Source organism: Notolepis coatsorum (genome assembly GCF_963971535.1).
Source record: "Notolepis coatsorum genome assembly, chromosome: 3".
NCBI lineage: Eukaryota > Metazoa > Chordata > Actinopteri > Aulopiformes > Paralepididae > Notolepis > Notolepis coatsorum.
In genome coordinates this window covers 206,287,956-206,314,489 of record NC_140167.1, presented here as the reverse complement: position 1 = coordinate 206,314,489, position 26,534 = coordinate 206,287,956, and the positions used below count along the sequence as shown (strand labels likewise).

The 26,534-nt window shown below is 47.2% G+C and overlaps 1 protein-coding gene across 1 annotated transcript in view; it reads right to left on the bottom strand.

The window, feature by feature from the left end:
* Nucleotides 1-26,534, bottom strand: part of rabgap1l (RAB GTPase activating protein 1-like) — a 573,823-nt gene that overhangs the window by 480,922 nt on the left and 66,367 nt on the right. Inside the window, exon 7 of the mRNA XM_084311549.1 lies at nucleotides 15,767-15,877. Within this exon, the coding sequence (XP_084167675.1) occupies nucleotides 15,767-15,877 (111 nt within the window). The remainder of the gene's footprint in view (nucleotides 1-15,766; nucleotides 15,878-26,534) is intronic.

Genomic DNA, 26,534 nt, shown 5'->3' with positions numbered 1-26,534 from the left:
CCTGTAGAGACATCAGCCCACTATCCTGTAGACATCAGCCCCACTATCCTGTAGACATCAGCCCACTATCCTGTAGAGACATCAGCCCCACTATCCTGTAGACATCAGCCCCACTATCCTGTAGACATCAGCCCACTATCCTGTAGAGACATCAGCCCCACTATCCTGTAGACATCAGCCCACTATCCTGTAGACATCAGCCCCACTATCCTGTAGAGACATCAGCCCCACTATCCTGTAGACATCAGCCCACTATCCTGTAGACATCAGCCCCACTATCCTGTAGAGACATCAGCCCCACTATCCTGTAGAGACATCAGCCCACTATCCTGTAGAGACATCAGCCCACTATCCTGTAGACATCAGCCCACTATCCTGTAGACATCAGCCCCACTATCCTGTAGAGACATCAGCCCCACTATCCTGTAGACATCAGCCCACTATCCTGTAGAGACATCAGCCCCACTATCCTGTAGACATCAGCCCCACTATCCTGTAGACATCAGCCCACTATCCTGTAGACATCAGCCCACTATCCTGTAGACATCAGCCCCACTATCCTGTAGAGACATCAGCCCCACTATCCTGTAGACATCAGCCCCACTATCCTGTAGACATCAGCCCCACTATCCTGTAGACATCAGCCCACTATCCTGTAGAGACATCAGCCCCACTATCCTGTAGACATCAGCCCACTATCCTGTAGACATCAGCCCCACTATCCTGTAGACATCAGCCCACTATCCTGTAGACATCAGCCCACTATCCTGTAGAGACATCAGCCCACTATCCTGTAGACATCAGCCCACTATCCTGTAGACATCAGCCCCACTATCCTGTAGAGACATCAGCCCACTATCCTGTAGAGACATCAGCCCCACTATCCTGTAGACATCAGCCCCACTATCCTGTAGAGACATCAGCCCCACTATCCTGTAGACATCAGCCCCACTATCCTGTAGACATCAGCCCACTATCCTGTAGAGACATCAGCCAACTATCGTGTAGACATCAGCCCACTATCCTGTAGACATCAGCCCCACTATCCTGTAGAGACATCAGCCCACTATCCTGTAGAGACATCAGCCCCACTATCCTGTAGACATCAGCCCCACTATCCTGTAGACATCAGCCCACTATCCTGTAGAGACATCAGCCCACTATCCTGTAGAGACATCAGCCCACTATCCTGTAGAGACATCAGCCCCACTATCCTGTAGAGACATCAGCCCCACTATCCTGTAGACATCAGCCCCACTATCCTGTAGAGACATCAGCCCCACTATCCTGTAGACATCAGCCCCACTATCCTGTAGACATCAGCCCACTATCCTGTAGAGACATCAGCCCACTATCCTGTAGACATCAGCCCCACTATCCTGTAGACATCAGCCCACTATCCTGTAGAGACATCAGCCCACTATCCTGTAGAGACATCAGCCCCACTATCCTGTAGAGACATCAGCCCCACTATCCTGTAGACATCAGCCCACTATCCTGTAGAGACATCAGCCCCACTATCCTGTAGACATCAGCCCCACTATCCTGTAGAGACATCAGCCCACTATCCTGTAGACATCAGCCCCACTATCCTGTAGACATCAGCCCCACTATCCTGTAGAGACATCAGCCCCACTATCCTGTAGACATCAGCCCACTATCCTGTAGACATCAGCCCCACTATCCTGTAGAGACATCAGCCCACTATCCTGTAGAGACATCAGCCCACTATCCTGTAGACATCAGCCCCACTATCCTGTAGAGACATCAGCCCACTATCCTGTAGCAGGGCTGTACGTTAACTTTTTTTGCACATAGCACTGGTGCTACAGAGGTTGATAGTTTTGTAGCACAGGCCAAGATCTTGTAGCACAAGTATAAAACGTGTTATATTTGTAACAGTCACAAATGTGCCTATTGTATTTGTGTTATTTAGTTGCAGTGCCATGTTTGGCTGTCATTTAGTATATCGCCATGTGTTATTATTACTATGATACTCTCATATGCTATTTTCAATTAATATCATAAACAACATAAGGAATATTAGCATAATTTTGAGTGGACTGAAGGAATGAGTCAGCGTTAATAGTTTTAAATGCAAATAATTTATTGAAACATAGAAGTGGGGTCGGTTGGGACACACACACGCACACACAATGGGGGACCCTGATGTAAACAAGACAAACGTCTTTCTCTGGTCTGCATCCCCTTACAATTGTGTGTATTGAGCCGTACTGTACCCATTCTGCAATCTGTTAAATAAAGTTTTCATTCATTCATTCACACACACTGTTTCAACTCACCACCCCCGCATCATATTGTAGTCTAGTCTGTCTTCAAACTTCCACTCCTCTCGAAACTTGTTTATATTTGAATATCATCATTATCTGTCCATCCTCAGTTTACTATAATATACTCCTGTCCTGAGTCCTGACTAGTGACTTCATCGTCTTTCCAAACGCACGCACGCACACACACAGGGAAGGGGAGAGAGTGCCCCCCCATTTCCCTCTCCACACTGTGTCTGCTGGCTCTGCCTCTGATCAGGATTAGCTTGTTAGCTTGCTAACGTTGTAGTGATTGTAATGGTACATAAACGTTCATTTCGGGCGATGTGCGCATAAAGGAATGGCGACGGTGCAAAGCATGTAGATGCATTTGACCCGTTGCGAGAAAGAAAAAACACCACAGACTTATTTCGGGACGTGTAGGCCAGGCCTGTACAGTGCGAGATATATCTCGCACGTGCTACAGCAACAGCGGTCTGTGCGATGAATGGATTTACTTCACTAGCACTGGTGCGATAGGGATTCGGTTCATATAGATACTCTTATTTTGAAAATCCTGTAGCGGGTCTCATTTCTGCCCACGCGCAGCTCCAGCTATAATAACTAGGCTCGACAGCTAGCAACATTCAGGTGCATATGATACTCTTATTTTGAAAAAACTCCGTGACAACTCGACGAGTCATATCCGCCCTATCCGTGCTTGCAAGCAGAGCAGCGTGTTGGTGCGCACTGCTGCTGCGTAACACAGCAGTGCGCCTACACGTCCCGAAATAAGTCCGTGGCGTTTTTTTTTTCTCGCAACGGGTCAAATGCATCTACATGCTTTGCACCGTCGCCATTCCTTTATGCGCACATCGCCCGAAATTAACGTTTATGTACCATTACAATCACTACAACGTTAGCAAGCTAACAAGCTAATCCTGATCACAGGCAGAGCCAGCAGACACAGTGTGGAAAGGGAAATGGGGGGGCACTCTCTCCCCTTCCCTGTGTGTGTGTGTGTGTGCGTGCGTGCGTTTGGAAAGACGATGAAGTCACTAGTCAGGACTCAGGACAGGAGTATATTATAGTAAACTGAGGATGGACAGATAATGTTGATATTCAAATATAAAAAATTTCGAGAGGAGTGGAAGTTTGAAGACAGACTAGACTACAATATGATGCAGGGGTGGTGAGTTGAAACAGTGTGTGTGAATGAATGAATGTAAACTTTATTTAACAGATTGCAGAATGGGTACAGTACAGTACGGCTCAATACACACAATTGTTAAGGGGATGCAGACCAGAGAAAGACGTTTGTCTTGTTTACATCAGGGTCCCCCATTGTGTGTGTGTGTCCCAACCGACCCCACTTCTATGTTTCAATAAATTATTTGCATTTAAAACTATTAACGCTGACTCATTCCTTCAGTCCACTCAAAATTATGCTAATATTCCTTATGTTGTTTATGATATTAATTGAAAATAGCATATGAGAGTATTACTATTATAGTAATAATAACACATGGCGATATACTAAATGACAGCCAAACATGGCACTGCAACTAAATAACACAAATACAATAGGCACATTTGTGACTGTTACAAATATAACATGTTTTATACTTGTGCTACAAGATTTTGGCCTGTGCTACAAAACTATCAACCTCTGTAGCACCAGTGCTATGTGCAAAAAAAGTTAACGTACAGCCCTGGTGTAGGCGCACTGCTGTGTTAACGCAGCAGTGCGCAGCCACCAACCGACCAACGCGCTGCTCTGCTTGCAGAAGCAGTGGCACGGATAGGGCGGATACGACTCGTCGAGTTGTCACAAGAGTTTTTTCAAAATAAGAGTATCATATGCACCTGAACGTTGCTAGCTTTCGGAGCCTAGCTGGAGCTGCGCGTGGCAGAAATGAGACCCGCTACAGGATTTTCAAAATAAGAGTATCTATATGAACCGAATCCCTATCGCACCAGTGCTACTGAAGTAAATCCATCCATCGCACAGACAGCTGTTGCTGTAGCATGTGCGATATATATCTCGCACTGTACACCCCTGCTGTAGACATCAGCCCCACTATCCTGTAGAGACATCAGCCCACTATCCTGTAGACATCAGCCCCACTATCCTGTAGACATCAGCCCCACTATCCTGTAGAGACATCAGCCCACTATCCTGTAGACATCAGCCCCACTATCCTGTAGACATCAGCCCCACTATCCTGTAGACATCAGCCCACTATCCTGTAGACATCAGCCCCACTATCCTGTAGACATCAGCCCCACTATCCTGTAGACATCAGCCCACTATCCTGTAGAGACATCAGCCCACTATCCTGTAGACATCAGCCCCACTATCCTGTAGACATCAGCCCACTATCCTGTAGACATCAGCCCACTATCCTGTAGAGACATCAGCCCCACTATCCTGTAGAGACATCAGCCCACTATCCTGTAGACATCAGCCCACTATCCTGTAGACATCAGCCCACTATCCTGTAGAGACATCAGCCCCACTATCCTGTAGACATCAGCCCCACTATCCTGTAGACATCAGCCCACTATCCTGTAGAGACATCAGCCCACTATCCTGTAGACATCAGCCCACTATCCTGTAGAGACATCAGCCCCACTATCCTGTAGACATCAGCCCCACTATCCTGTAGACATCAGCCCCACTATCCTGTAGAGACATCAGCCCCACTATCCTGTAGAGACATCAGCCCACTATCCTGTAGAGACATCAGCCCACTATCCTGTAGAGACATCAGCCCCACTATCCTGTAGAGACATCAGCCCCACTATCCTGTAGAGACATCAGCCCCACTATCCTGTAGAGACATCAGCCCCACTATCCTGTAGACATCAGCCCACTATCCTGTAGACATCAGCCCCACTATCCTGTAGACATCAGCCCCACTATCCTGTAGACATCAGCCCACTATCCTGTAGAGACATCAGCCCCACTATCCTGTAGACATCAGCCCCACTATCCTGTAGAGACATCAGCCCCACTATCCTGTAGACATCAGCCCACTATCCTGTAGAGACATCAGCCCACTATCCTGTAGAGACATCAGCCCCACTATCCTGTAGACATCAGCCCACTATCCTGTAGACATCAGCCCCACTATCCTGTAGACATCAGCCCCACTATCCTGTAGAGACATCAGCCCACTATCCTGTAGACATCAGCCCACTATCCTGTAGAGACATCAGCCCACTATCCTGTAGAGACATCAGCCCCACTATCCTGTAGATATCAGCCCCACTATCCTGTAGAGACATCAGCCCACTATCCTGTAGACATCAGCCCACTATCCTGTAGAGACATCAGCCCCACTATCCTGTAGAGACATCAGCCCCACTATCCTGTAGACATCAGCCCACTATCCTGTAGACATCAGCCCACTATCCTGTAGAGACATCAGCCCCACTATCCTGTAGACATCAGCCCACTATCCTGTAGACATCAGCCCACTATCCTGTAGACATCAGCCCACTATCCTGTAGAGACATCAGCCCCACTATCCTGTAGAGACATCAGCCCACTATCCTGTAGACATCAGCCCACTATCCTGTAGAGACATCAGCCCCACTATCCTGTAGAGACATCAGCCCACTATCCTGTAGAGACATCAGCCCACTATCCTGTAGACATCAGCCCACTATCCTGTAGAGACATCAGCCCCACTATCCTGTAGACATCAGCCCCACTATCCTGTAGACATCAGCCCTACTATCCTGTAGAGACATCAGCCCACTATCCTGTAGACATCAGCCCACTATCCTGTAGACATCAGCCCACTATCCTGTAGACATCAGCCCACTATCCTGTAGACATCAGCCCCACTATCCTGTAGACATCAGCCCACTATCCTGTAGAGACATCAGCCCACTATCCTGTAGAGACATCAGCCCACTATCCTGTAGAGACATCAGCCCACTATCCTGTAGACATCAGCCCACTATCCTGTAGACATCAGCCCACTATCCTGTAGACATCAGCCCCACTATCCTGTAGAGACATCAGCCCCACTATCCTGTAGAGACATCAGCCCCACTATCCTGTAGACATCAGCCCACTATCCTGTAGACATCAGCCCCACTATCCTGTAGAGACATCAGCCCCACTATCCTGTAGAGACATCAGCCCACTATCCTGTAGAGACATCAGCCCACTATCCTGTAGACATCAGCCCCACTATCCTGTAGAGACATCAGCCCACTATCCTGTAGACATCAGCCCACTATCCTGTAGACATCAGCCCACTATCCTGTAGACATCAGCCCCACTATCCTGTAGACATCAGCCCCACTATCCTGTAGAGACATCAGCCCACTATCCTGTAGAGACATCAGCCCACTATCCTGTAGACATCAGCCCACTATCCTGTAGACATCAGCCCCACTATCCTGTAGAGACATCAGCCCACTATCCTGTAGAGACATCAGCCCACTATCCTGTAGACATCAGCCCCACTATCCTGTAGACATCAGCCCCACTATCCTGTAGACATCAGCCCACTATCCTGTAGACATCAGCCCACTATCCTGTAGACATCAGCCCACTATCCTGTAGAGACATCAGCCCCACTATCCTGTAGAGACATCAGCCCACTATCCTGTAGACATCAGCCCACTATCCTGTAGAGACATCAGCCCCACTATCCTGTAGAGACATCAGCCCACTATCCTGTAGAGACATCAGCCCCACTATCCTGTAGACATCAGCCCACTATCCTGTAGAGACATCAGCCCACTATCCTGTAGAGACATCAGCCCACTATCCTGTAGAGACATCAGCCCACTATCCTGTAGACATCAGCCCACTATCCTGTAGACATCAGCCCACTATCCTGTAGACATCAGCCCCACTATCCTGTAGAGACATCAGCCCCACTATCCTGTAGAGACATCAGCCCACTATCCTGTAGAGACATCAGCCCCACTATCCTGTAGACATCAGCCCCACTATCCTGTAGACATCAGCCCCACTATCCTGTAGACATCAGCCCACTATCCTGTAGACATCAGCCCCACTATCCTGTAGAGACATCAGCCCCACTATCCTGTAGAGACATCAGCCCCACTATCCTGTAGAGACATCAGCCCCACTATCCTGTAGACATCAGCCCCACTATCCTGTAGACATCAGCCCTACTATCCTGTAGACATCAGCCCACTATCCTGTAGAGACATCAGCCCACTATCCTGTAGAGACATCAGCCCCACTATCCTGTAGACATCAGCCCACTATCCTGTAGAGACATCAGCCCACTATCCTGTAGAGACATCAGCCCCACTATCCTGTAGACATCAGCCCACTATCCTGTAGAGACATCAGCCCACTATCCTGTAGAGACATCAGCCCCACTATCCTGTAGACATCAGCCCACTATCCTGTAGACATCAGCCCACTATCCTGTAGAGACATCAGCCCACTATCCTGTAGACATCAGCCCACTATCCTGTAGAGACATCAGCCCCACTATCCTGTAGACATCAGCCCACTATCCTGTAGAGACATCAGCCCACTATCCTGTAGACATCAGCCCACTATCCTGTAGAGACATCAGCCCACTATCCTGTAGACATCAGCCCCACTATCCTGTAGACATCAGCCCACTATCCTGTAGACATCAGCCCACTATCCTGTAGACATCAGCCCCACTATCCTGTAGAGACATCAGCCCCACTATCCTGTAGAGACATCAGCCCCACTATCCTGTAGAGACATCAGCCCCACTATCCTGTAGACATCAGCCCACTATCCTGTAGACATCAGCCCACTATCCTGTAGAGACATCAGCCCCACTATCCTGTAGACATCAGCCCCACTATCCTGTAGAGACATCAGCCCCACTATCCTGTAGAGACATCAGCCCCACTATCCTGTAGAGACATCAGCCCCACTATCCTGTAGACATCAGCCCACTATCCTGTAGACATCAGCCCACTATCCTGTAGACATCAGCCCCACTATCCTGTAGAGACATCAGCCCCACTATCCTGTAGAGACATCAGCCCCACTATCCTGTAGACATCAGCCCCACTATCCTGTAGACATCAGCCCCACTATCCTGTAGAGACATCAGCCCACTATCCTGTAGAGACATCAGCCCACTATCCTGTAGACATCAGCCCACTATCCCGACACCGGTGTCTGTGCATCCTAGTCACGCGACTTGATTGATTGAAAACTTTATTAACAGATTGCAGAATGGGTACAGTACAGTACAGCTCAATACATACAATTGTTAAGGGGATGCAGACCAGAGAAATACTTTCATCTTGTTTACATCAGGGTCCCCCATTTTCAATTCATCGTAACATATATGACATACAGATAGACAGTACTGCTACATCTATACATTTATGACATACCAGATTTGCAAATACAGTACTGTTTGTGATACAAAAAGAGTCCAGAAAAAAGAGTATATACATTTGACGTAGAAACTGTACATTGGATTGGGTAGGTGGGGGGGGGGGGGACTGTACATTGGAGGTGGTTGGGTGGGGGGGGGGTTGGGTAGGAGTGGGGGGGAGGTTGGGTAGGAGGGGTGGGTGGGGGACACTGTACAACATAGAGTACCGACAGCAACGTGTGATCAGGGTGGAGATGTACGGTAAGAAAGCATCTTAGACCGGTTTGTGTTCTAAATGATAGTGAAGAATATCCTGGCATGTGATCTGGCCAGTCATCCCAGACCTGTACTATTCATAGCAGCTTGATGCCTGCGAGCCCCGATTATACAGTGGCATCATAGCGAACGCTCCGCAGTCTGCAGGCTCAAGGTGGTTAGCGTGGGAGGATCTGCATCGTTCAGACGGGCAGAAATATATACATGCAGTGGCCATATCACTTTGAAAGAAGCCAAATCTCTCACGTCAGGATGGAAGCGCCATCAAGTGGTCGGTTTGGGAATATCTCTCAGTTCAAGCCATGCACATGTGAATAATGTCCCGCGGCTCCGCAATACATACTCTTATCTCCACGATACGAGAGTGTTACGTGAGATAGAGTAAAGCCATCGAAACGGAGGATAAGCCCACAGTTATGAAAGAGGTGGGGATAGCAGGAAGAGTGAAGAGAGTTACTTACTCATAGTATATATTTAGATTCTAGTGTTTACTGTAACCATATTTATTGTAATGTATAATATAACTGATACAGACCCTCATCTGCACATTTGATCACACTGCCTACTTGCTCATTAAGCGTATATTCAGTTAATTATATTGCTTACACACTGCTTATATTAACGTTTTCTACTGTACTATAATTGTATTGCCTATATTTATGTCTTCTACTATTACCATGCCCATACCTATACCTCCCCCCCTCCCCCATGCTGCTATGATGCCTGAATTTCCCCAAGGGGATCAATAAAGGAATATATTATCTTATAGAAAGAAAATTCAACTCTCTCTGGAGCAAAGAGCGGTCGTGAACATCAAAAGGGTAGGCAGACACTAAAAATAAACCTTGCTTGAGGGTTGAGTAGGGAGGGGGGCTAGTTCTCCCATACATAAGAATGTGTCAACACAAACATGACACCGACGGTGGTGGAACAAGGTGGTCTGAGGACACAAGCGTTTCTGGCTCGGGGTACGGCTGGTTTAAATCCTCTCTGGGTTATTATTCTCTTGCCTCTTCGTCTCTCACCGCTGTGTACTGAAACGGCGTACCCTCTTTCATTGTGACAGAGCGCTTTGGGTCGGTGCCCTCGGTACGGGAATTCACAGGACACCACGGAGGGAGGTTAATGCAATCCTCTAACGCAGTAGTTCTCAACCTTTTTAGCCGCACTATTTTTATTCTGCCTATTTTTATGCATTTCCTGTCAAACAGTCAGCTCTATGCAAATGTTTTACCTCTTAGACCGCCTAGACTCATTACATCAACACTGATTATTGTATTGTAAATGAGGGCTTTTTAATAAAATTTTATTGATTTATTGCACTATTTTACTCTGTCTATTCCATTTGACTAACTATTTTATTGCCCTGCACTATAGCACTATTTTACAGTCTATTCTATGTTACTCTTATTATGTGTTGTATGTGTACTGTATCTTCTTCTTCTTCTTTTGAATTTCCGGCAGTGTAGACGCATCATGGCGTATTACTGCCCTCCTCAGTTCTTATACTACGCTAGTATTATGGTTTCCATAGTATGGTCTCTGGTAAATCAACTTCTGATTGTTTACACTCTTCTTCTTCTTCTCATCTTCAAAACACATTACTATCGTCTCTGTCTCCTTCTTCTCTGCTCCTCTTGTCTGTCTCCTTCTCTGCTCCTCATCATACAATCACAATACAAACATCAGTGATAATCAAACCGTAAACAAAGAGGCCTATTATTAAGATGTTAGATCCTAATATGAAAAACTATGTGATTTAATGTTCTATGCCTTACTTTATTTTATATCTGTACTTTTGTAAATTTTGTGCTCATTTTATGCCAATTTTGTGCTCATTTTATGCCTGTCTTTTTTATTTGTACTGCTGTGAATTCTTGTATGAAAGGTGCTATACAAATAGTTTATTATTATTATTATTATTATTATTATTATTATTATTATTATTATTATTATTATTATTATTATTATTATTATTATTATTATTATTATTATAATATATATACCCCCGGGTCCAAGGAAATATTGCAGGGCCCCCTACAGGTGACATGATAACCGGTCTGCCTGTCATCCTCAACCCTGTCTGTACACACTCCAATGAATGCAGTTAGTTCAGCTCGTTTCAAAAACATAAGTGATTGAGAAACCTTTGGCGTTGTTATTCATAGATTTCAAAAAAAAAAAAAAAAAAAACGATTTTGTCTATATTCATAGCAAACACACAAGTAGATGTGACGTCTAGAGAAAGGTAAATATATATAATATTAACATCTATGTGATATTTTACTTAGAGATATTATACTACAACTCTGTACATACATCTGATTAGCACTACACTCAGTAGTACTAATTTGTATATTTTATACCCAGTTTAATCACCTGTACATTATATATTACTGCACTTTACTGCTACATTTGCACTCTGGTTGGATGCCAAACTTATTTTCATTGTACTGTACTTGTGCTGTATAATGACAATACATTTGAATCTAATCTAATATTTATGTAGTCACAAATTAATGTTCCAATCATCCCCTATAATCTCAAAGCCCTTGCCATTGCTCTAGTGCAGCGGTTCCCAAACTTTTCTAGATCTGTATGTGTGAGGACTAGATGACTTGTGTAGATCTGTATGTGTGAGGACTAGATGACTTGTGTAGATCTGTATGTGTGAGGACTAGATGACTTGTGTAGATCTGTATGTGTAAGGACTAGATGACTTGTGTAGATCTGTATGTGTAAGGACTAGATGACTTGTGTAGATCTGTATGTGTAAGGACTAGATGACTTGTGTAGATCTGTATGTGTAAGGACTAGATGACTTGTGTAGATCTGTATGTGTGAGGACTAGATGACTTGTGTAGATCTGTATGCTTAAGGACTAGATGACTTGTGTAGATCTGTATGTGTGAGGACTAGATGACTTGTGTAGATCTGTATGTGTGAGGACTAGATGACTTGTGTAGATCTGTATGTGTAAGGACTAGATGACTTGTGTAGATCTGTATGTGTGAGGACTAGATGACTTGTGTAGATCTGTATGCTTAAGGACTAGATGACTTGTGTAGATCTGTATGTGTGAGGACTAGATGACTTGTGTAGATCTGTATGCTTAAGGACTAGATGACTTGTGTAGATCTGTATGCTTAAGGACTAGATGACTTGTGTAGATCTGTATGTGTAAGGACTAGATGACTTGTGTAGATCTGTATGTGTGAGGACTAGATGACTTGTGTAGATCTGTATGCATGAGGACTAGATGACTTGTGTAGATCTGTATGCATGAGGACTAGATGACTTGTGTAGATCTGTATGTGTGAGGACTAGATGACTTGTGTAGATCTGTATGTGTGAGGACTAGATGACTTGTGTAGATCTGTATGTGTGAGGACTAGATGACTTGTGTAGATCTGTATGCTTAAGGACTAGATGACTTGTGTAGATCTGTATGTGTGAGGACTAGATGACTTGTGTAGATCTGTATGTGTAAGGACTAGATGACTTGTGTAGATCTGTATGCTTAAGGACTAGATGACTTGTGTAGATCTGTATGTGTGAGGACTAGATGACTTGTGTAGATCTGTATGTGTAAGGACTAGATGACTTGTGTAGATCTGTATGTGTAAGGACTAGATGACTTGTGTAGATCTGTATGTGTGAGGACTAGATGACTTGTGTAGATCTGTATGTGTGAGGACTAGATGACTTGTGTAGATCTGTATGCTTAAGGACTAGATGACTTGTGTAGATCTGTATGTGTGAGGACTAGATGACTTGTGTAGATCTGTATGTGTAAGGACTAGATGACTTGTGTAGATCTGTATGTGTGAGGACTAGATGACTTGTGTAGATCTGTATGTGTGAGGACTAGATGACTTGTGTAGATCTGTATGTGTGAGGACTAGATGACTTGTGTAGATCTGTATGTGTGAGGACTAGATGACTTGTGTAGATCTGTATGTGTAAGGACTAGATGACTTGTGTAGATCTGTATGCTTAAGGACTAGATGACTTGTGTAGATCTGTATGTGTGAGGACTAGATGACTTGTGTAGATCTGTATGCTTAAGGACTAGATGACTTGTGTAGATCTGTATGTGTGAGGACTAGATGACTTGTGTAGATCTGTATGTGTGAGGACTAGATGACTTGTGTAGATCTGTATGCTTAAGGACTAGATGACTTGTGTAGATCTGTATGTGTAAGGACTAGATGACTTGTGTAGATCTGTATGTGTGAGGACTAGATGACTTGTGTAGATCTGTATGTGTAAGGACTAGATGACTTGTGTAGATCTGTATGTGTGAGGACTAGATGACTTGTGTAGATCTGTATGTGTGAGGACTAGATGACTTGTGTAGATCTGTATGTGTAAGGACTAGATGACTTGTGTAGATCTGTATGTGTGAGGACTAGATGACTTGTGTAGATCTGTATGTGTGAGGACTAGATGACTTGTGTAGATCTGTATGTGTGAGGACTAGATGACTTGTGTAGATCTGTATGCATGAGGACTAGATGACTTGTGTAGATCTGTATGCATGAGGACTAGATGACTTGTGTAGATCTGTATGTGTAAGGACTAGATGACTTGTGTAGATCTGTATGTGTAAGGACTAGATGACTTGTGTAGATCTGTATGTGTGAGGACTAGATGACTTGTGTAGATCTGTATGTGTGAGGACTAGATGACTTGTGTAGATCTGTATGCATGAGGACTAGATGACTTGTGTAGATCTGTATGTGTAAGGACTAGATGACTTGTGTAGATCTGTATGTGTGAGGACTAGATGACTTGTGTAGATCTGTATGCTTAAGGACTAGATGACTTGTGTAGATCTGTATGCTTAAGGACTAGATGACTTGTGTAGATCTGTATGTGTGAGGACTAGATGACTTGTGTAGATCTGTATGTGTGAGGACTAGATGACTTGTGTAGATCTGTATGCATGAGGACTAGATGACTTGTGTAGATCTGTATGTGTGAGGACTAGATGACTTGTGTAGATCTGTATGCATGAGGACTAGATGACTTGTGTAGATCTGTATGTGTAAGGACTAGATGACTTGTGTAGATCTGTATGTGTGAGGACTAGATGACTTGTGTAGATCTGTATGCTTAAGGACTAGATGACTTGTGTAGATCTGTATGCTTAAGGACTAGATGACTTGTGTAGATCTGTATGTGTGAGGACTAGATGACTTGTGTAGATCTGTATGTGTGAGGACTAGATGACTTGTGTAGATCTGTATGTGTGAGGACTAGATGACTTGTGTAGATCTGTATGCATGAGGACTAGATGACTTGTGTAGATCTGTATGTGTGAGGACTAGATGACTTGTGTAGATCTGTATGCTTAAGGACTAGATGACTTGTGTAGATCTGTATGTGTGAGGACTAGATGACTTGTGTAGATCTGTATGTGTGAGGACTAGATGACTTGTGTAGATCTGTATGTGTGAGGACTAGATGACTTGTGTAGATCTGTATGCTTAAGGACTAGATGACTTGTGTAGATCTGTATGCTTAAGGACTAGATGACTTGTGTAGATCTGTATGTGTGAGGACTAGATGACTTGTGTAGATCTGTATGTGTGAGGACTAGATGACTTGTGTAGATCTGTATGTGTAAGGACTAGATGACTTGTGTAGATCTGTATGTGTGAGGACTAGATGACTTGTGTAGATCTGTATGTGTAAGGACTAGATGACTTGTGTAGATCTGTATGTGTAAGGACTAGATGACTTGTGTAGATCTGTATGTGTGAGGACTAGATGACTTGTGTAGATCTGTATGTGTGAGGACTAGATGACTTGTGTAGATCTGTATGCATGAGGACTAGATGACTTGTGTAGATCTGTATGTGTGAGGACTAGATGACTTGTGTAGATCTGTATGTGTAAGGACTAGATGACTTGTGTAGATCTGTATGCTTAAGGACTAGATGACTTGTGTAGATCTGTATGCTTAAGGAGTAGATGACTTGTGTAGATCTGTATGTGTAAGGACTAGATGACTTGTGTAGATCTGTATGTGTAAGGACTAGATGACTTGTGTAGATCTGTATGTGTGAGGACTAGATGACTTGTGTAGATCTGTATGTGTAAGGACTAGATGACTTGTGTAGATCTGTATGTGTAAGGACTAGATGACTTGTGTAGATCTGTATGTGTAAGGACTAGATGACTTGTGTAGATCTGTATGTGTAAGGACTAGATGACTTGTGTAGATCTGTATGTGTAAGGACTAGATGACTTGTGTAGATCTGTATGCTTAAGGACTAGATGACTTGTGTAGATCTGTATGTGTGAGGACTAGATGACTTGTGTAGATCTGTATGTGTGAGGACTAGATGACTTGTGTAGATCTGTATGCTTAAGGACTAGATGACTTGTGTAGATCTGTATGCTTAAGCTCCATGTTAAGCTCCATGCCCCACTAGATGCCCTCACCTCTCGATGCCCAGCGCCATGTTAAGCTCCATGCCCCACTAGATGCCCTCACCTCTCGATGCCCAGCGCCATGTTAAGCTCCATGCCCCACTAGATGCCCTCACCTCTCGATGCCCAGCGCCATGTTAAGCTCCATGCCCCACTAGATGCCCTCACCTCTCGATGCCCCACTAGATGCCCTCACCTCTCGATGCCCTCACCTCTCGATGCCCCACTAGATGCCCTCACCTCTCGATGCCCCACTAGATGCCCTCACCTCTCGATGCCCCACTAGATGCCCTCACCTCTCGATGCCCCACTAGATGCCCTCACCTCTCGATGCCCCACTAGATGCCCTCACCTCTCGATGCCCCACTAGATGCCCTCACCTCTCGATGCCTCACTAGATGCCCTCACCTCTCGATGCCCAGCTCCATGTTGCACATCTGTTGGACCGTCACGACCACCTTCTTGTGGACGCCTTGCCGCAGCTTGAAGAAGAACTTGTCTCGGTCCTTAGGAACTGGACTGTGGACAAGTAGGAGGAGGAGAGAGAGAGAGCATTATGAACTGGACTGTGGACAAGTAGGAGGAGAGAGAGAGCATTAGGAACTGGACTGTGGACAAGTAGGAGGAGAGAGAGAGCATTAGGAACTGGACTGTGGACAAGTAGGAGGAGAGAGAGAGCATTAGGAACTGGACTGTGGACAAGTAGGAGGAGAGAGAGAGAGAGAGCATTAGGAACTGGACTGAGGAGAAGTAGGGAGGAGGAGAGAGAGAGAGAGCATTAGGAACTGGACTGTGGACAAGTAGGGAGGAGGAGAGAGAGAGAGCATTAGGAACTGGACTGAGGAGAAGTAGGGAGGAGGAGAGAGAGAGAGAGCATTAGGAACTGGACTGTGGACAAGTAGGAGGAGAGAGAGAGAGAGCATTAGGAACTGGACTGAGGACAAGTAGGAGGAGAGAGAGAGAGAGAGAGCATTAGGAACTGGACTGAGGACAAGTAGGAGGAGGAGAGAGAGAGAGAGAGCATTAGGAACTGGACTGAGGACAAGTAGGAGGAGAGAGAGAGAGAGAGAGCATTAGGAACTGGACTGAGGACAAGTAGGAGGAGAGAGAGAGAGAGAGAGCATTAGGAACTGGACTGAGGACAAGTAGGGAGGAGGAGAGAGAGAGAGAGCATTAGGAACTGGACTGAGGACAAGTAGGAGGAGAGAGAGAGAGAGAGCATTAGGAACTGGACTGAGGACAAGTAGGAGGAGAGAGAGAGAGAGAGCATTAGGAACTGGACTGAGGACAAGTAGGAGGAGAGAGAGAGAGAGAGCATTAGGAACTGGACTGTGGACAAGTAGGAGGAGGAGAGAGAGAGAGCATTAGGAACTGGACTGAGGACAAGTAGGGAGGAGAGAGAGAGAGAGCATTAGGAACTGGACTGAGGACAAGTAGGAGGAGAGAGAGAGAGAGAGCATTAGGAACTGGACTGAGGACAAGTAGGAGGAGGAGAGAGAGAGAGAGCATTAGGAACTGGACTGAGGACAAGTAGGAGGAGAGAGAGAGAGAGAGAGCATTAGGAACTGGACTGAGGACAAGTAGGAGGAGAGAGAGAGAGAGCATTAGGAACTGGACTGAGGACAAGTAGGAGGAGAGAGAGAGAGAGAGCATTAGGAACTGGACTGAGGACAAGTAGGAGGAGAGAGAGAGAGAGAGCATTAGGAACTGGACTGAGGACAAGTAGGAGGAGGAGAGAGAGAGAGCATTAGGAACTGGACTGAGGACAAGTAGGGAGGAGAGAGAGAGAGAGCATTAGGAACTGGACTGAGGACAAGTAGGAGGAGAGAGAGAGAGAGAGAGAGCATTAGGAACTGGACTGAGGACAAGTAGGAGGAGAGAGAGAGAGAGAGAGAGCATTAGGAACTGGACTGAGGACAAGTAGGAGGAGGAGAGAGAGAGAGAGCATTAGGAACTGGACTGAGGACAAGTAGGGGGGAGAGAGAGAGAGAGAGCATTAGGAACTGGACTGAGGACAAGTAGGGAGGAGAGAGAGAGAGAGAGAGAGCATTAGGAACTGGACTGAGGACAAGTAGGAGGAGGAGAGAGAGAGAGCATTAGGAACTGGACTGAGGACAAGTAGGAGGAGGAGAGAGAGAGAGCATTAGGAACTGGACTGAGGACAAGTAGGAGGAGAGAGAGAGAGAGAGAGAGCATTAGGAACTGGACTGAGGACAAGTAGGAGGAGAGAGAGAGAGAGAGAGAGAGCATTAGGAACTGGACTGAGGACAAGTAGGAGGAGGAGGAGAGAGAGAGAGCATTAGGAACTGGACTGAGGACAAGTAGGAGGAGAGAGAGAGAGCATTAGGAACTGGACTGAGGACAAGTAGGAGGAGAGAGAGAGAGAGAGCATTAGGAACTGGACTGAGGACAAGTAGGAGGAGAGAGAGAGAGCATTAGGAACTGGACTGAGGACAAGTAGGAGGAGAGAGAGAGAGCATTAGGAACTGGACTGAGGACAAGTAGGAGGAGGAGAGAGAGAGAGCATTAGGAACTGGACTGAGGACAAGTAGGAGGAGAGAGAGAGAGAGAGCATTAGGAACTGGACTGAGGACAAGTAGGAGGAGAGAGAGAGAGAGAGAGAGAGAGAGCATTAGGAACTGGACTGAGGACAAGTAGGGAGGAGAGAGAGAGAGAGCATTAGGAACTGGACTGAGGACAAGTAGGGAGGAGGAGGAGAGAGAGCATTAGGAACTGGACTGAGGACAAGTAGGAGGAGGAGAGAGAGAGAGAGCATTAGGAACTGGACTGAGGACAAGTAGGAGGAGAGAGAGAGAGAGAGAGAGCATTAGGAACTGGACTGAGGACAAGTAGGAGGAGAGAGAGAGAGAGAGAGAGCATTATGAACTGGACTGAGGACAAGTAGGAGGAGGAGAGAGAGAGAGAGCATTAGGAACTGGACTGAGGACAAGTAGGAGGAGAGAGAGAGAGAGAGAGCATTAGGAACTGGACTGAGGACAAGTAGGAGGAGGAGAGAGAGAGAGAGAGCATTAGGAACTGGACTGAGGACAAGTAGGAGGAGGAGAGAGAGAGAGAGAGCATTAGGAACTGGACTGTGGACAAGTAGGAGGAGGAGAGAGAGAGAGAGAGCATTAGGAACTGGACTGAGGACAAGTAGGAGGAGAGAGAGAGAGAGAGCATTAGGAACTGGACTGAGGAGAAGTAGGAGGAGAGAGAGAGAGAGAGAGCATTAGGAACTGGACTGAGGACAAGTAGGAGGAGAGAGAGAGAGAGAGAGCATTAGGAACTGGACTGAGGACAAGTAGGGAGGAGGAGAGAGAGAGAGAGAGCATTAGGAACTGGACTGAGGACAAGTAGGAGGAGGAGAGAGAGAGAGCATTAGGAACTGGACTGAGGACAAGTAGGAGGAGAGAGAGAGAGAGAGAGCATTAGGAACTGGACTGAGGACAAGTAGGAGAGAGAGAGAGAGAGAGAGAGCATTAGGAACTGGACTGAGGACAAGTAGGAGGAGGAGAGAGAGAGAGAGCATTAGGAACTGGACTGAGGACAAGTAGGAGGAGAGAGAGAGAGAGAGAGCATTAGGAACTGGACTGAGGACAAGTAGGAGGAGAGAGAGAGAGAGAGAGCATTAGGAACTGGACTGAGGACAAGTAGGAGGAGGAGAGAGAGAGAGCATTAGGAACTGGACTGAGGACAAGTAGGAGGAGGAGAGAGAGAGAGAGCATTAGGAACTGGACTGAGGACAAGTAGGGAGGAGAGAGAGAGAGAGCATTAGGAACTGGACTGAGGACAAGTAGGAGGAGAGAGAGAGAGAGAGCATTAGGAACTGGACTGAGGACAAGTAGGAGGAGGAGGAGAGAGAGCATTAGGAACTGGACTGAGGACAAGTAGGAGGAGAGAGAGAGAGAGAGAGCATTAGGAACTGGACTGAGGACAAGTAGGAGGAGAGAGAGAGAGAGAGAGAGAGCATTAGGAACTGGACTGAGGACAAGTAGGAGGAGAGAGAGAGAGCATTAGGAACTGGACTGTGGACAAGTAGGAGGAGGAGAGAGAGAGAGAGCATTAGGAACTGGACTGAGGACAAGTAGGAGGAGGAGAGAGAGAGAGCATTAGGAACTGGACTGAGGACAAGTAGGAGGAGGAGAGAGAGAGAGAGAGCATTAGGAACTGGACTGTGGACAAGTAGGAGGAGAGAGAGAGAGAGCATTAGGAACTGGACTGAGGACAAGTAGGAGGAGGAGAGAGAGAGAGAGAGCATTAGGAACTGGACTGAGGACAAGTAGGGAGGAGAGAGAGAGAGAGAGAGCATTAGGAACTGGACTGAGGACAAGTAGGAGGAGAGAGAGAGAGAGAGAGAGCATTAGGAACTGGACTGAGGACAAGTAGGAGGAGAGAGAGAGAGAGAGAGCATTAGGAACTGGACTGAGGACAAGTAGGGAGGAGGAGAGAGAGCATTAGGAACTGGACTGAGGACAAGTAGGGAGGAGGAGAGAGAGAGAGAGAGAGCATTAGGAACTGGACTGAGGACAAGTAGGAGGAGAGAGAGAGAGAGAGAGCATTAGGAACTGGACTGAGGACAAGTAGGGAGGAGGAGAGAGAGAGAGAGAGAGCATTAGGAACTGGACTGAGGACAAGTAGGAGGAGAGAGAGAGAGAGAGAGCATTAGGAACTGGACTGAGGACAAGTAGGAGGAGAGAGAGAGAGAGAGCATTAGGAACTGGACTGAGGACAAGTAGGAGGAGAGAGAGAGAGAGAGAGAGAGAGAGCATTAGGAACTGGACTGAGGACAAGTAGGAGGAGAGAGAGAGAGAGAGAGCATTAGGAACTGGACTGAGGACAAGTAGGAGGAGGAGAGAGAGAGAGAGCATTAGGAACTGGACTGAGGACAAGTAGGGAGGAGAGAGAGAGAGAGAGAGAGCATTAGGAACTGGACTGAGGACAAGTAGGAGGAGAGAGAGAGAGAGAGCATTAGGAACTGGACTGTGGACAAGTAGGAGGAGAGAGAGAGAGAGAGCATTAGGAACTGGACTGAGGACAAGTAGGGAGGAGAGAGAGAGAGAGCATTAGGAACTGGACTGAGGACAAGTAGGAGGAGGAGAGAGAGAGAGAGCATTAGGAACTGGACTGAGGACAAGTAGGGAGGAGAGAGAGAGAGAGAGAGAGCATTAGGAACTGGACTGAGGACAAGTAGGAGGAGAGAGAGAGAGAGAGAGCATTAGGAACTGGACTGAGGACAAGTAGGAGGAGGAGAGAGAGAGAGCATTAGGAACTGGACTGTGGACAAGTAGGAGGAGAGAGAGAGAGAGAGAGCATTAGGAACTGGACTGAGGACAAGTAGGAGGAGAGAGAGAGAGAGAGAGAGCATTAGGAACTGGACTGAGGACAAGTAGGAGGAGAGAGAGAGAGAGAGAGCATTAGGAACTGGACTGAGGACAAGTAGGAGGAGAGAGAGAGAGAGAGAGCATTAGGAACTGGACTGAGGACAAGTAGGAGGAGAGAGAGAGAGAGAGAGCATTAGGAACTGGACTGAGGACAAGTAGGAGGAGAGAGAGAGAGAGAGAGAGCATTAGGAACTGGACTGAGGACAAGTAGGAGGAGAGAGAGAGAGAGAGCATTAGGAACTGGACTGAGGACAAGTAGGAGGAGAGAGAGAGAGAGAGAGCATTAGGAACTGGACTGAGGACAAGTAGGAGGAGAGAGAGAGAGAGAGAGCATTAGGAACTGGACTGAGGACAAGTAGGAGGAGGAGAGAGAGAGAGAGCATTAGGAACTGGACTGAGGACAAGTAGGGAGGAGGAGGAGAGAGAGCATTAGGAACTGGACTGAGGACAAGTAGGAGGAGAGAGAGAGAGAGAGAGCATTAGGAACTGGACTGAGGACAAGTAGGAGGAGAGAGAGAGAGAGAGAGCATTAGGAACTGGACTGAGGACAAGTAGGAGGAGAGAGAGAGAGAGAGAGCATTAGGAACTGGACTGAGGACAAGTAGGAGGAGAGAGAGAGAGAGAGAGCATTAGGAACTGGACTGAGGACAAGTAGGAGGAGAGAGAGAGAGAGAGCATTAGGAACTGGACTGAGGACAAGTAGGAGGAGAGAGAGAGAGAGAGAGCATTAGGAACTGGACTGAGGACAAGTAGGAGGAGAGAGAGAGAGAGAGCATTAGGAACTGGACTGAGGACAAGTAGGAGGAGGAGAGAGAGAGAGCATTAGGAACTGGACTGAGGAGAAGTAGGGAGGAGGAGAGAGAGAGAGAGAGCATTAGGAACTGGACTGAGGACAAGTAGGAGGAGAGAGAGAGAGAGAGAGCATTAGGAACTGGACTGAGGACAAGTAGGGAGGAGAGAGAGAGAGAGAGAGAGCATTAGGAACTGGACTGAGGACAAGTAGGAGGAGAGAGAGAGAGAGAGCATTAGGAACTGGACTGAGGACAAGTAGGAGGAGAGAGAGAGAGAGAGAGCATTAGGAACTGGACTGAGGACAAGTAGGAGGAGAGAGAGAGAGAGAGAGCATTAGGAACTGGACTGAGGACAAGTAGGAGGAGAGAGAGAGAGAGCATTAGGAACTGGACTGAGGACAAGTAGGAGGAGAGAGAGAGAGCATTAGGAACTGGACTGAGGACAAGTAGGAGGAGAGAGAGAGAGAGAGCATTAGGAACTGGACTGAGGACAAGTAGGAGGAGAGAGAGAGAGAGAGAGAGAGCATTAGGAACTGGACTGAGGACAAGTAGGGAGAGAGAGAGAGAGGAGAGAGCATTAGGAACTGGACTGAGGACAAGTAGGAGGAGGAGAGAGAGAGAGAGAGAGCATTAGGAACTGGACTGAGGACAAGTAGGAGGAGAGAGAGAGAGAGAGAGCATTAGGAACTGGACTGAGGACAAGTAGGAGGAGGAGAGAGAGAGAGGAGCATTAGGAACTGGACTGAGGACAAGTAGGAGGAGAGAGAGAGAGAGAGAGAGAGCATTAGGAACTGGACTGAGGACAAGTAGGGAGGAGGAGAGAGAGAGCATTAGGAACTGGACTGAGGACAAGTAGGAGGAGAGAGAGAGAGAGAGAGGCATAGGAACTGGACTGAGGACAAGTAGGAGAGAGAGAGAGAGAGAGAGCATTAGGAACTGGACTGAGGACAAGTAGGAGGAGAGAGAGAGAGAGAGAGCATTAGGAACTGGACTGAGGACAAGTAGGAGGAGAGAGAGAGAGAGAGAGCATTAGGAACTGGACTGAGGACAAGTAGGAGGAGGAGAGAGAGAGAGAGAGCATTAGGAACTGGACTGAGGACAAGTAGGAGGAGAGAGAGAGAGAGAGAGCATTAGGAACTGGACTGAGGACAAGTAGGAGGAGAGAGAGAGAGAGAGAGCATTAGGAACTGGACTGAGGACAAGTAGGAGGAGAGAGAGAGAGAGCATTAGGAACTGGACTGAGGACAAGTAGGAGGAGAGAGAGAGAGAGAGCATTAGGAACTGGACTGAGGACAAGTAGGAGGAGAGAGAGAGAGAGAGCATTAGGAACTGGACTGAGGACAAGTAGGAGGAGAGAGAGAGAGAGAGAGCATTAGGAACTGGACTGAGGACAAGTAGGGGGAGGAGAGAGAGAGAGAGAGAGCATTAGGAACTGGACTGAGGACAAGTAGGAGGAGGAGAGAGAGAGAGAGAGCATTAGGAACTGGACTGAGGACAAGTAGGAGGAGAGAGAGAGAGAGAGAGCATTAGGAACTGGACTGAGGACAAGTAGGAGGAGAGAGAGAGAGAGAGCATTAGGAACTGGACTGAGGACAAGTAGGAGGAGGAGAGAGAGAGAGAGAGCATTAGGAACTGGACTGAGGACAAGTAGGAGGAGAGAGAGAGAGAGAGAGCATTAGGAACTGGACTGAGGACAAGTAGGAGGAGAGAGAGAGAGAGAGAGCATTAGGAACTGGACTGAGGACAAGTAGGAGGAGAGAGAGAGAGAGAGCATTAGGAACTGGACTGAGGACAAGTAGGAGGAGAGAGAGAGAGAGAGCATTAGGAACTGGACTGAGGACAAGTGAGGAGAGAGAGAGAGAGAGAGCATTAGGAACTGGACTGAGGACAAGTAGGAGGAGAGAGAGAGAGAGAGAGCATTAGGAACTGGACTGAGGACAAGTAGGAGGAGAGAGAGAGAGAGAGAGCATTAGGAACTGGACTGAGGACAAGTAGGAGGAGAGAGAGAGAGAGAGAGAGCATTAGGAACTGGACTGAGGACAAGTAGGGAGGAGGAGAGAGAGAGAGAGAGAGAGAGAGAGAGAGAGAGAGGAGAGCATTATGAACTGGACTGAGGACAAGTAGGAGGAGAGAGAGAGAGAGAGCATTAGGAACTGGACTGAGGACAAGTAGGAGGAGGAGAGAGAGAGAGAGAGCATTAGGAACTGGACTGAGGACAAGTAGGAGGAGAGAGAGAGAGAGAGAGCATTAGGAACTGGACTGAGGACAAGTAGGAGGAGAGAGAGAGAGAGAGAGCATTAGGAACTGGACTGAGGACAAGTAGGAGGAGAGAGAGAGAGAGAGCATTAGGAACTGGACTGAGGACAAGTAGGAGGAGGAGAGAGAGAGAGAGAGCATTAGGAACTGGACTGAGGACAAGTAGGAGGAGAGAGAGAGAGAGAGAGCATTAGGAACTGGACTGTGGACAAGTAGGAGGAGAGAGAGAGAGAGCATTAGGAACTGGACTGAGGACAAGTAGGAGGAGAGAGAGAGAGCATTAGGAACTGGACTGAGGACAAGTAGGAGGAGAGAGAGAGAGCATTAGGAACTGGACTGAGGACAAGTAGGAGGAGAGAGAGAGAGAGAGAGCATTAGGAACTGGACTGAGGAGAAGTAGGAGGAGAGAGAGAGAGAGCATTAGGAACTGGACTGTGGACAAGTAGGAGGAGAGAGAGAGAGAGAGAGCATTAGGAACTGGACTGAGGACAAGTAGGAGGAGAGAGAGAGAGAGAGCATTAGGAACTGGACTGAGGACAAGTAGGAGGAGAGAGAGAGAGAGAGAGCATTAGGAACTGGACTGAGGACAAGTAGGGAGGAGAGAGAGAGAGAGAGAGAAGCATTAGGAACTGGACTGAGGACAAGTAGGGAGGAGAGAGAGAGAGAGAGCATTAGGAACTGGACTGAGGACAAGTAGGAGGAGAGAGAGAGAGAGAGCATTAGGAACTGGACTGTGGACAAGTAGGAGGAGAGAGAGAGAGAGAGAGAGAGCATTAGGAACTGGACTGTGGACAAGTAGGAGGAGGAGAGAGAGAGAGAGAGAGAGAGAGCATTAGGAACTGGACTGAGGACAAGTAGGAGGAGGAGAGAGAGAGAGAGCATTAGGAACTGGACTGAGGACAAGTAGGAGGAGAGAGAGAGAGAGAGAGCATTAGGAACTGGACTGAGGACAAGTAGGAGGAGGAGAGAGAGAGAGAGCATTAGGAACTGGACTGAGGAGAAGTAGGGAGGAGGAGAGAGAGAGAGAGAGCATTAGGAACTGGACTGAGGACAAGTAGGGAGGAGGAGAGAGAGAGAGAGAGAGAGAGAGCATTAGGAACTGGACTGAGGACAAGTAGGAGGAGAGAGAGAGAGAGAGCATTAGGAACTGGACTGAGGACAAGTAGGAGGAGAGAGAGAGAGAGAGAGAGAGCATTAGGAACTGGACTGAGGACAAGTAGGAGGAGAGAGAGAGAGAGAGAGAGAGCATTAGGAACTGGACTGAGGACAAGTAGGAGGAGGAGGAGAGAGAGAGAGAGCATTAGGAACTGGACTGAGGACAAGTAGGAGGAGAGAGAGAGAGAGAGAGCATTAGGAACTGGACTGTGGACAAGTAGGAGGAGGAGAGAGAGAGAGAGAGAGAGAGAGCATTAGGAACTGGACTGAGGACAAGTAGGAGGAGAGAGAGAGAGAGAGAGCATTAGGAACTGGACTGTGGACAAGTAGGAGGAGGAGAGAGAGAGAGAGAGAGAGAGAGCATTAGGAACTGGACTGAGGACAAGTAGGAGGAGGAGAGAGAGAGAGAGCATTAGGAACTGGACTGAGGAGAAGTAGGAGGAGGAGAGAGAGAGAGAGCATTAGGAACTGGACTGAGGACAAGTAGGAGGAGAGAGAGAGAGAGCATTAGGAACTGGACTGAGGACAAGTAGGAGGAGAGAGAGAGAGAGAGAGCATTAGGAACTGGACTGAGGAGAAGTAGGAGGAGAGAGAGAGAGAGCATTAGGAACTGGACTGTGGACAAGTAGGAGGAGAGAGAGAGAGAGAGAGCATTAGGAACTGGACTGAGGACAAGTAGGAGGAGAGAGAGAGAGAGAGCATTAGGAACTGGACTGAGGACAAGTAGGAGGAGAGAGAGAGAGAGAGAGCATTAGGAACTGGACTGAGGACAAGTAGGGAGGAGAGAGAGAGAGAGAGAGAGAGCATTAGGAACTGGACTGAGGACAAGTAGGGAGGAGAGAGAGAGAGAGAGCATTAGGAACTGGACTGAGGACAAGTAGGAGGAGAGAGAGAGAGAGAGCATTAGGAACTGGACTGTGGACAAGTAGGAGGAGAGAGAGAGAGAGAGAGCATTAGGAACTGGACTGAGGACAAGTAGGAGGAGGAGAGAGAGAGAGAGAGCATTAGGAACTGGACTGAGGACAAGTAGGAGGAGGAGAGAGAGAGAGAGAGAGCATTAGGAACTGGACTGAGGACAAGTAGGAGGAGAGAGAGAGAGAGAGCATTAGGAACTGGACTGAGGAGAAGTAGGAGGAGAGAGAGAGAGAGAGAGCATTAGGAACTGGACTGAGGACAAGTAGGAGGAGAGAGAGAGAGAGAGCATTAGGAACTGGACTGAGGACAAGTAGGAGGAGAGAGAGAGAGAGAGAGAGAAGCATTAGGAACTGGACTGAGGAGAAGTAGGAGGAGAGAGAGAGAGAGAGCATTAGGAACTGGACTGAGGACAAGTAGGAGGAGAGAGAGAGAGAGAGCATTAGGAACTGGACTGAGGACAAGTAGGAGGAGGAGAGAGAGAGAGCATTAGGAACTGGACTGAGGACAAGTAGGAGGAGAGAGAGAGAGAGAGCATTAGGAACTGGACTGAGGACAAGTAGGAGGAGGAGAGAGAGAGAGAGCATTAGGAACTGGACTGAGGACAAGTAGGGAGGAGAGAGAGAGAGAGCATTAGGAACTGGACTGAGGACAAGTAGGAGGAGAGAGAGAGAGAGAGAG